This window comes from Talpa europaea (genome assembly GCF_964194135.1).
Source record: "Talpa europaea genome assembly, chromosome: 2".
Taxonomy (NCBI): Eukaryota; Metazoa; Chordata; class Mammalia; order Eulipotyphla; family Talpidae; genus Talpa; species Talpa europaea.
The window spans coordinates 104820624-104831245 of record NC_140068.1 but is presented as its reverse complement, the minus strand read 5'-3'; the positions used below and the strand labels follow the sequence as shown (position 1 = coordinate 104831245).

The 10622-nt window shown below is 47.1% G+C and overlaps 1 protein-coding gene across 1 annotated transcript; it reads left to right on the top strand.

Moving 5' to 3' along the window:
• Positions 1 to 4084: 4084 nt before the first annotated feature.
• Positions 4085 to 5973, top strand: AIF1 (allograft inflammatory factor 1; the record flags this gene model as incomplete). The annotated part of the gene is made up of 6 exons (XM_084228450.1): positions 4085 to 4167; positions 4350 to 4411; positions 4495 to 4561; positions 4934 to 4975; positions 5180 to 5342; positions 5889 to 5973. Exons 1-6 carry the CDS (start codon positions 4143 to 4145, stop codon positions 5971 to 5973), a joined length of 444 nt encoding a protein of 147 aa, XP_084084576.1. The 5' UTR covers positions 4085 to 4142.
• Positions 5974 to 10622: the final 4649 nt, after the last annotated feature.

Here is a 10622-nt window from a genome sequence, read left to right as displayed (position 1 = left end):
GCCAAGATGGCATCTTCCCACCACAAGGGCCTGGAGCACATAACAGCCAGACTATAGGCTGGGATCCAACTCACGAAGACAACAGAAAACACAAGAGGTGATGCTCCCCAGAGCTGATGAGACACCCCAGCACAGCACCAGACAAGCGACAATCAAAGTAACAACTACAGAAGCCGAACAACCAAACAAAGAGCCACACTCACGCAGCTCAGCAAGGCTCCTGGCTCCAGGTCCTCACCTTCCCTGCCAGACTGCAGCAGCAGCAAGACCAGAAACAGTTTCAGTCGCTCAGTTACCTGCAAAGCCTCCGAACTTTTTCTTAGGTTGGCTGCTAGAAGCCTCTCCACATCTTTCAGACGCCGCAACAGCCTTCTGGAAGATCAGCACGGTGGGGCCAGAAATACCTGACCCTGAATCGCTGAAGATGGAAAAACGGTGAAATCCTGAACACTCAAGCTCAAACGCTCAATCCTGAACACTGAATCTTGAAGACTGAATCCTGGGGGCTGCTTCTGCAGTCCCTTATATTTCTTACTGTAATTTCCAGCCCAAATGTGATATTTGTTTGAATTTTCCCTGGGGCTATCTGTCCTTACCAGCAACCCCCTCCAGGGGGTGCTCTAACAGCCTTTGGCTTCAGTCACTGGTTACAGATCTACAGATACCCATTTCTTCCTAGCCCCCCATTCTCCCTACATACACACATATGCACACTGTATCCACCAGGGTCCCAACAGGAAACAGAACCCTCAAATTAGGATAGCTTGAGAGATCATTTTTTGTAAAAGTGTGAGTGGGGTGTAGGGGAGCTGCAAGGGATATAGCCACTCCAGGCCCTATGGAATGAAGGGGGAGAGTCCTACTCATTTTGAGCCATGAATCTCTTTGGCATTCTAGTGAAGCATAATATAAATATAAATATATATATATAACAAAGTTATATTGAATGCCAGTGAGCAAAATATTAATAAATGTTGCAGTAGAATAAAGCATATACTTCTTTATTGTATTTATTATTTATTAAATAAAAGATGGGACATTTAAAATGCAGGAAAGCTGAAGCTAGATTGTAATAAATAAAAACATAGTGCAAACAATTCTGTAGCTTGACTTGAATAATTTTAACCCATGAACTGGTCTTTGACAATGCAACACAAATGTTGGGTGTAACAAAAGGAGATATATTTCCTCCTTTCCAGGTTCATAGGCCAACTGAAATCTATCCCCTGGAAGACTGTAGAGCAGGTGGCTCAGCAAGGAGTGCTGCCTGTCAGTGGGCGGAGGCTTGGCCAGCTGAGGTGACTTTGTGGGAAGGTAGCCAGAGGAATGAATACCCTCCACTTTGTCCTCTCTCCTGCCATTTTCCTGCCAGGCCTCCACCAGCCAAAACCAGCAGGAAGCCAGAGCTGCCCTTGATGTGGTCTGCACAGGGCAGGCTCCTGGGGCAGAGAGCAAAGTGGAAGAGGGCAAACAGAGGGACAAACAGAAGACACCCAGGCACACACAGGAGCTTTCTGGCCAGTGTCTTATCTTCCCATAGGAACACATCACGGGGCCTAATTCTAACAAGCAGTTCCCCTGGGAGCATAAAATCATAACAAGGGCCCTTAGCAACACGGTGCCCATTCCATAAGGGACTCCAATCTCATGGGGTTTGAGCAGGACATTTCTTGAGCCAGCTTAGCATTCTCTCCTTGACTGCTTGGCTCTCCCTGACTATGGCCTTGATCACTCCTTTTTTTCTGCCTTCCAGCTTGAGCCACCTCACTACTCTGCTTAAACTGTTGACACCTTCAGCCTGCAGGCTCAGGAGAGCCGCTCTATTTTTTCAGGCAGCGGCTGTCAAATTTGAGTGTGTATCAGCAGCATCTGAGACACTTGTTCAAAAATAATTGTTGGGTCCCACCCTCATGGTTTCTAACTCTGGGCTGAGGCCCAACCTTGTGCATTTCTAGCCTGTTTCCAGGTGATGCTGGTGGAAGGACCACTGGCCGCAGCTGCGAACTTTAAGGAGTTTCTGCATATCTTTACTCAGATCTAGATTTTGCAGCCTTACCGGAAGTTTACTATTTCCCTTATTTCCAAGTTCTCAGTGGATTCCTTGCTGTGGCCCCCTAGTGCACCCTAGAACTTCTCTGTTGAGAGGTCCCACCTCCCTTCAGTTGACTACTGTGGACAAGCCCTTTCTGTGGCCTAGGAGGCCAGGCCTTGAGCTTGAGTGCGAGAAGTCTTTTGTGAGTCTGTTCCCATAAGCTTTCCTGACCTCTCTGCTTAGGTGGAGTTTCTTTCTCCACTCACTTTCCCATCTGCTCATTCATCATTCATCTTCACTCTGGTCCCATGGTCAGAGCAACTGGCACTTTATCCCAGGAAGTTTCTCTGAGTATCTAAGTTCTATCTCACCATGGTAGTCTTCCAAGTTATCCTGATGGGAAGACCGCCTGGAAGGCAATCACATTTCCATAGAAGCTACAGTCTCCCAGTCGCCTAGCGACCCTCCCCTTCTCTTGCCTTGCTTCCCCTTACACACCCAGCTCCAGCTGTACAGGCTTTGCTGCCACTTCACAAATACTCCGTGTCCTCACCTTAGACCTTTGCACTGGTGTACCCCATGCCTGAAAAGCTCTGCTCCCGTATAACCACATGGCTTGGTCCCTCACCTCCTTGAAATATTTGCTCAACTACCACTTCCTCAGAGAAGCCTCCCTAATCATGCTATTTAAAACTGCAGTCTACGCACAGCACTTAATAAACTCTTCCCCTACTTTGCTTTTCTCCATAGACACCCCCCTACCTCTAATACACTTATTTCTTTTTACTGTCTGTTTTCCCAATGAGGCTGTCCCATGAGAAGAATTTACATTTGTTTGGTTCACTTGGGGTAGAAACATGCCTGGCATACAGCAAGTGCTCAATAAATATTTGCTGAATGAATGTTTGAATAAAGGAATGAATTCTCCCTGGAGGCACTGAGCACATTGGGAGTGTAGGGTTGCAGCTGTTGCTGCAGAAGAGGGAGCAGCAATAATAGGAAGTCAAGAAGTCAGGGTCCCTTTCAGTATCTCGCCCCACTTGCCTGGGTCAAGGAGAGGGCAGTGAGAAGTGAAAATTCTCAGTTGCAGAAGGGGAAATCGGTGGGGAGGGAGAGAAGAAAGGTGTCTACATCTTTTCGGAGGCCAGGGTGGATGGAGGTCTGGTCAGGGAGTCTGGATACGCGTGTGTCAGTGAGGGGTTATGCTGGCCTCACCTCCCCTAGAAGCAACTAGCCAAACAGAGCAGCAAAGAGAATAAAGACTATACTGAGGGATGTGGGGGGGTTCTATCAGAGGCTACTCACCCACCTACTCCACTATGCATGGGGGTGCACACACATACACACACATACTCATGTGAACTATAGGCCTCACTCCTGGCTTTTGTGTCTACCAGGCCTGTCTCTCTCAGGCACCACAAAGAATCCACTTAAATTCTCAAGTTCCTCAGCTCTGTGGATTTTACTAAAGATTTCAAAGGAGATAAGGTGGGAGTAACATGGCATAGGCAAAGCAAACAAATTCATAAGGTCCTTAGACATTTCCATATTTTCAAGTGCCTCTCTGGAACCACTGTAGGGTCGGGGTGAAGTTTCTCTCCTTTGCATACCCGGCGCCCATCCTACCACCCTCCCAGAGATGCCAGCAGACTTCAGATTCTTCTCCCATCCTCAGCACAGAAAAATTCAGCCAGCCCTTTCTCAGCTCCTTGCCCAAACCTGCAGGCCCAGACTCATGAACTACAGTGCACCTCTGAACCTGTTTGAAGACCATTTGTGCCTAAGAAGAGATGCCACTGTGATCTTTCTGCCTTTCCCCCACACATCCAGTGACTTCTCCAAACATTTCTTTCATGCACACATTGGGCTCTCTTTGAAAGGAATTTGGGAGAACGTTATTTTCCCATTTGCATTCTCTGGCCTCCCCTTTCTTCCTGGGGTGCTAGTGTCAGCAGAAGTTGATGGGGAAGTGGAGCCTGAGACGGAGAGGAGGGGGAATGAGAGGAAAAGGAAGTTTGTTGAGACGGGCCTCTAAAGAGTCTGGTGGGAAAGGAGTCGCCAGACAGAGAGACCTCCAGCTTGGCCAGTGTCCACCAGCGTCTGCTGAGCTATGAGCCAAACCAGGGATTTACAGGGTAGGGAAGGTGGAATAGGCAGAATTTTAAAATGGGAACAAGGAAATGGACAGCTGGGAGCTGGGAGTCCACTGTCAGTTGGCCTAGAAAGGCAGAACTATGGATGGCCCTGGGCTGGGTGTGGGGTGAGAAGGAAGGGGAGCAGGGGTGAGGAGGATACATTAACCTTTGTGCCCCCTCAGGAGGAAAAGCTTTTGGACTCCTGAAGGCCCAGCAGGAGGAGAGACTAGATGAAATCAACAAGGTAAAAGGAAGAAGGGAGAGGGACCTGGGGAAACGGAACCTTGGACCCCAGAGCCTACCCTGACTCTTACTTTCCCCCCACAGCAATTTCTGGATGATCCCAAATATAGCAGTGATGAGGATCTGCCTTCCAAACTGGAAGCCTCCAAGAGTGAGGGAAAACTGTGACTGAGACCCAGGGTGGGGTGGGGTGGGCTGGGGTTGGGAGGATTGGAGGGCTGTGGAGGGTTGGACTTTCCTAAAAACAGGAGACAGCAGACACAAAGTCCACTATTGTGGGAAGAAGAGAGGCTGTCTCTATTGCCCCCCACCCCCAGGTTGTAGTCCCCTTCTCTGGCCTGCCCCTCCCAGGTTTCCCTCTGGTTCCCCATCCCTTATCAGGACCCCTTAACTTCCCAACCCCCACTTCTTCTGCCTACCCCATCTTCCTCCTTCCACACCCTCCTCCTCCACTTAGCACTGGTCTACAACCTTCTCTCTGCCTGTGACCTCAGCCAGCAGTTACCTTCTCTTTCTCTCACAGAGAAATACATGGAATTTGACCTGGATGGAAACGGAGATATTGGTGAGAAAAGGGGTGTTTGGGAAAACCTGAGGAGCTAGCAAGAGGGAGCTCTCTCTTACAGTGCTCAGTTCCCCTATGGCTTGGCAATGGGCCTAATGGGCCCACCTACCAGCAGGAGGAATAGGGATAGGAATGTGGAGTTGGGAAGAGAAAGAATTGGGGAGAGGGGTGCCCTTTCTTCTCACTTCCATTTGTTGCCTCCAGATATCATGTCCCTGAAGCAAATGCTGGAGAAACTTGGGGTGCCCAAGACCCACCTGGAGTTAAAGAAATTAATCAGTGAGGTGTCCAGTGGCTCTGGAGACACTTTCAGCTACTCTGACTTTCTCAGGATGATGTTGGGCAAGAGATCAGCCATCCTGAAAATGTGAGGGTCCAGTTTTTTCCCTATCTCCATCCCCATCCCTGGGCTCACCTTCTCACATTACTTAGCATCCCTGTCCACCATCCTTTGAGTGACCCTTCCAAGGTCCTATACCCATCCATGATTCTGGTCCCCACAACCCTGCCCCTTCCTGTTCTTCCTCCCACCCTCCCAAACCCCATTCTCTCCTGGACATTAGTCCAAGATTTATTCTCTCTCTCTCTTTTTTTAAAGATTTATTTATTTATGCATACAAGAACTGGGTACAGGCCAGAGGTGTGGGGGGTGAGAGAATTCACCAGAGAGAGCGGGGAACAGAACAGGTGGATCAACTGAAATACACTGCTGAGGGGAGCAGAGGGCAAGTCAGGAGAGGTCTGCTGCACCATGTGGGCTGCTCCCTGGCCGGGGATCGAACTTGTGCCGCAGTGGCTGTGAACCGCCTCATAGGTTGAGTCTTAACCCCTTGTGCCACCAGGGAGGCCCCAAGATTTATTCCCTTGAGAGAACTAGCCCCCTGATCCTTGTGTCTTTTGCCATCTCAACCAGGATCCTGATGTATGAGGAGAAATCAAGAGAACAAGAGAAGCCCACAGGTCCTCCAGCCAAGAAAGCTATCTCTGAGTTGCCCTGATTTGTCAGGAGGAGGTGTGGTGGGAATGACGGGCTTTTAATGACCCCAACTTACACAGGGAAGAAACTGTTGTAAGCCAGAGTCAAACTAAATTAAATAAAGTATACTTCTCTTTGAGAAAGTCAGCTTGGTTTCTGTTGTTGACAATTTTTTTCCCCTGGGTTTAGGGGAAAATGAAGCATTTTTGAAGAAAGGGAAGCAAAGATTTGCCAGTATGAGCAATCCACCAACAATTTGATAGCGTGTCCGTTACAGCAAATGATATTGTATATAAAGAAGGATTCCAGATTCCAGAGAATAAATCTTGGACTAATGTCCAGGAGAGAATGGGGTTTGGGAGGGTGGGAGGAAGAACAAGAAGGGGCAGGGTTGTGGGGACCAGAATCATTGATGGGTATAGTACCTTGGAAGTGTCATTCAAAGGATGGTGGACATGGATGCTAAGTAATGTGAGAAGGAGAGCCTTAACTTCAAGGAATTAAAGTGGGGTGAAAGACCTGTAGAGACAAAAAAAAAAAATGTCACTCAGTTTCACGGTGAAGAGCAAGGATTACTTTGAACCAACATTCACCATCACTGTAAACCCACAACCTTAGCAAATCACTCAGCATCTCTGAGTCTTTCACTGGAAAATGGAGATAATAGGGCCTGACTTATCATAAGTCCTCATCAATGTCTAAAACTTGAACGAGTGGATATGTTGATAGTTGTATGGATAAAAGAACTGCTGTTGTTGGGTAAAGGCTTCACAAAACTGTGAAACCTGATAATCTCAGTGTTAAAAGAATCACCAAGGCCTTTTGGGGACAGCTACAGAAACTGAGTCTATCTAATGAAGGAAAATGTTCGTTCTAGGAAGATACCACTAAAATTCCTTGAGGGCAGATACAAAGATACAAGACAGTCTTTTTTTTTTTTATCTTTTTTTTTTTTAAGAGAGAGGCTTTATTTTTTTAAGATTTATTTTATTTATGCATTCAAAAGCTGAGGTATAGGGCAGAGGTGCAGGGGTGTGGGGTGAGAGGAGTCACCAGAGACAGAGTGGGGAGCAGAACAGGCAGATCTACTGAAATACACTGCTGAGAGGAGCAGCGGGCTAGGCAGAAGAGGTCTGCTGCGCCATGTGGGTTAGCTCCCTGGCCAGGGATTGAACTCGTGCTGCAGAGGCTGCAGATAGCTTCACAGTGCTGTGCTTAACCCCTTGCACCACCAGGGAGGCCCACAAGGTGGTTTCGGATCCCAGGAGACAGAAAGGGTTAAGCAGCCAAGCCCGGGAAGGCAAGAGCCTAAGAGCTCCCAGACCTTCACTGAGGCTATTCCTGGACTTTTCCACTGTGTGGCCCAGATGAGTGAACTTCAACTCCTCCCAGTTACCGGCCACTATTTCAGATTTCTACCTCCCTGGAAAGAGATAATCAAACTGGCCCTACTTGATACATGTACTAAGACAGACAAGGCCATGTTGGCCCTTCCCAAGGGTGATGCCAGGGAGGCACCCTGGTTAGCACCCTGTAGAGTACTACAGCAGCTGTATAGGACTTCAGAAGAGAGAAAAGTCACTGAGAGTTGAACAAAACATCTGAAAATAACAAAATTAATAACTAACCTTTATTGAGTACCCACTATATATTAGATGCCATTCTATTTTTTTTTTAATAGAGGCATGTTTTATTTATTTATTTGTTTGTTTGTTTGTTTTGTTTATACATGCACTGGGTACAGTCAGAAGTGCGGGAGGGTGAGAGAATTCACCAGAGCCAGAGTGGGGAGCAGAACAGGCAGAAGGACCGAAGCACACTGCTGAGGGGAGCAGCGGGCAGCAGGAGAGGTCTGCGCGCCATGTGGGACCCTCCTCCAGTGGCCGGGGAGCAGCCGGGGATCGAACCAGCGCTGCAGAGGCTGCGGGCAGCTTCGCAACCCAGCGCTCAATCGCTGCGCCACCGGGGAGGCCCAGATGCCATTCTAAATGCTTTCTGTATATTCATTTAATTTTTCACAACAATCCTGGTGACACCAAGGAGGATAGGATCTCGGGTTTAAATAATTGATTCATTCAGGATAAGTAAATTAGCTTACAGTTACACAATGAACTATTATATACTATTATATATAAACAGCAATGAGAATGAACAAACTGCAATTATGTGCAACAATGTAGTGATTTCATTAACATAACGTTGAGCAAAAGAAAGACACAAATGAACTCTTACTGTATGCTTCTATTTATACAAGGTACAGAATGGGTAAAATGAATATATGTTGTTCAATGGACTTCAGGATAAGTTAGCCTTGAGAGGGGTCAGTGACTAGAAGAGGGTCTGAGGGCCGCTTCTAGGGTGTCATTTTTAATTGTATGTTCAGTTCTCTTCAGTTCTTTAATTGTATGTTCTCTTCAGTTCATTTTTAATTGTATGTTCTCTTCAGTTCAGTTTTAAAAAAATTTAAAAAAAAGGGTTCACGTGAAAGAAACTGTCATGTCAAAGTTGCAAGTCTTTTTTTTTATTTAAGATTTATCTTATTTATTTACGCATACAAGAGCTGGAGTGTACATCAGAGGTGGGGGGCGGGTGAGAGGATTCACCAGAGACAGAGAGGGGAACAGAACAGGTGGATCTACTGAAAAACACTACTGAGGGGAGCAGTGGGTGAGATAGGAGAGATCTGCTGCGCCATGTGGGTATCTCTGGCCGGGGATTGAACTTGTGCTGCACTGCTATTGATAGCTTGATAGTGCTGAGACTTAACCCCTTGCACCACAAGAAAGGCCTGCAAGTCTTTTTGAAAACTCTTAGTAAATAAAAAGTACAAGTGAGAAAGAATTTTTCCTATGATAGATAAGACTTACATGGAATTTTTCTGGTTATAAAAACTAGCACATGAAAAATTACATAGAATGTAAAATACAGGGCCTCCCTGGTGGTGCAAGGGGTTAAGACACAACTATGAAGCTATCCACAGCCACTGCAGCACAAGTTTGATCCCTGCCCAGAGAGCTACCCACATGGCCAGGAGACCTCTCCTGTCTTGCCCTCTGCTCCCCTCAGCAGTGTATTTCAGTGGATCTGCCTGTCCTGCTCCCCACTCTGTCTCTGGTGAATCCTCTTACTCCCCACACCTCTGGCTGTACCCCAGTTCTTGTATGCATAAATAAATAAATCTTTAAAAAAATAATTTGTATCAGGGCCTCCCTGGTGGCACAATGGGTTAAGCACAGCACTGTGAAGCTATTGTAGCCTCTGCAGCATGAGTTCGATCCCCGGCCCACCATGGAGTAACCCACATGGCGAAGCAGACCTCTCTTGACTCGCTCGCTGCTCCCTTCAGCAGTGTATTTCAGTCAGTCTGCCTGATCTGTTCCCCACTCTGTCTCTGGTGAATCCTCTCACCCCCCACACCTCTGGCCTGTACCCCAGCTCTTGTATGCATAAATACATAAATCTTTAAAAAAAAAAGGATTCTTTAAAAAAAAAAAAACGCCGCTATTAAAAGATACATTATCACAAGCCATACAGAACTTTAAAATTCAGTTAAAAATGGGAAAAACCTGGAATTCCTTAACATAGCATTGGAGAGCATTGTAAACCCTAAGGTAAAAAGCATTTCAGCATTCAGGCATCATTGAGAGTTTCTAGTCTATAGAATCTCGCTAATATCCACAGTGCATTTCAGAAGACGGTGATGGCCAGAAAACTTCCAGAGGTGGGTTCTGTCATCACATTCAATCACACAGGCAGGTCAGTCTCTCTGGTAATTCATCCTGCTCAGCTGAGGCCACCATTCATGCCAATGGTTCAGCTCAGTGGCAGCTCCACATTATTCCTTACTATGTCTTAGTTAGTATATCATCATTTGTTAAGTGGGCAAAATTGTCTTCTTCACTTCCCTCAACTGCTAATCAGTGTTCAGTCAGAGGCCAGTCTCATTCGTCTTCCAGAGTGGCATTCGCATATCCACTTGGTTTGAGGAGTAGGGAGCAGCTGCTCATCATAGTCCCCTTGTTGTGTCCAGATGTCCAGCATCTCAACTGGTGCCCGAATTTGTCCATCAAGGCAGAGATCCTCTCCAGGTTCATGGCCTTCAGTGTCACATTCATTTACTTAGCCACAACAGCCATCAACTTGATCACTTTGCCCCATGTCACCAACATCTGAACTCACAGCCACCGAGTCAACCCTTATACACCACCACCTGGTGCTTCTCGCAGATGACATTTTTGGTGTGTGTCCTGGCAACTTCCATGTTGCCCTTCTGAATGGCATTTTGAAGTTTGACCTTTTCCCTTGTTGCATTTTTTGGCACTCCTGCTCAGTTCTTTGACTGCGAACTTCAGGTTGAACAGGTGTTTCTCCATGCTAGCCAGAGTTGGACACCTCCTTGGAGTTGGGTGTCAGGGTGCAATCAAATGATTTTTTTTTAAAGATTTATTTATTTATTTATATAAGCAGTGGGTACAGTCAGAAGCACGGGAGAATGAGAGAATTCACCAGAGCCAGAGCGGGGAGCAGAACAGGCAGACCAACGAAATACACTGCTGAGGGGAGCAGCTGGCGCAGCAGGAGAGGTCTGTGAGCCATGTGGGACCCTGCTGGGGGCCAAGGATGGAACCAGCGCTGCAGAGGCTGCGGGCAGCTTCGCAGCCCAGCGCTCAA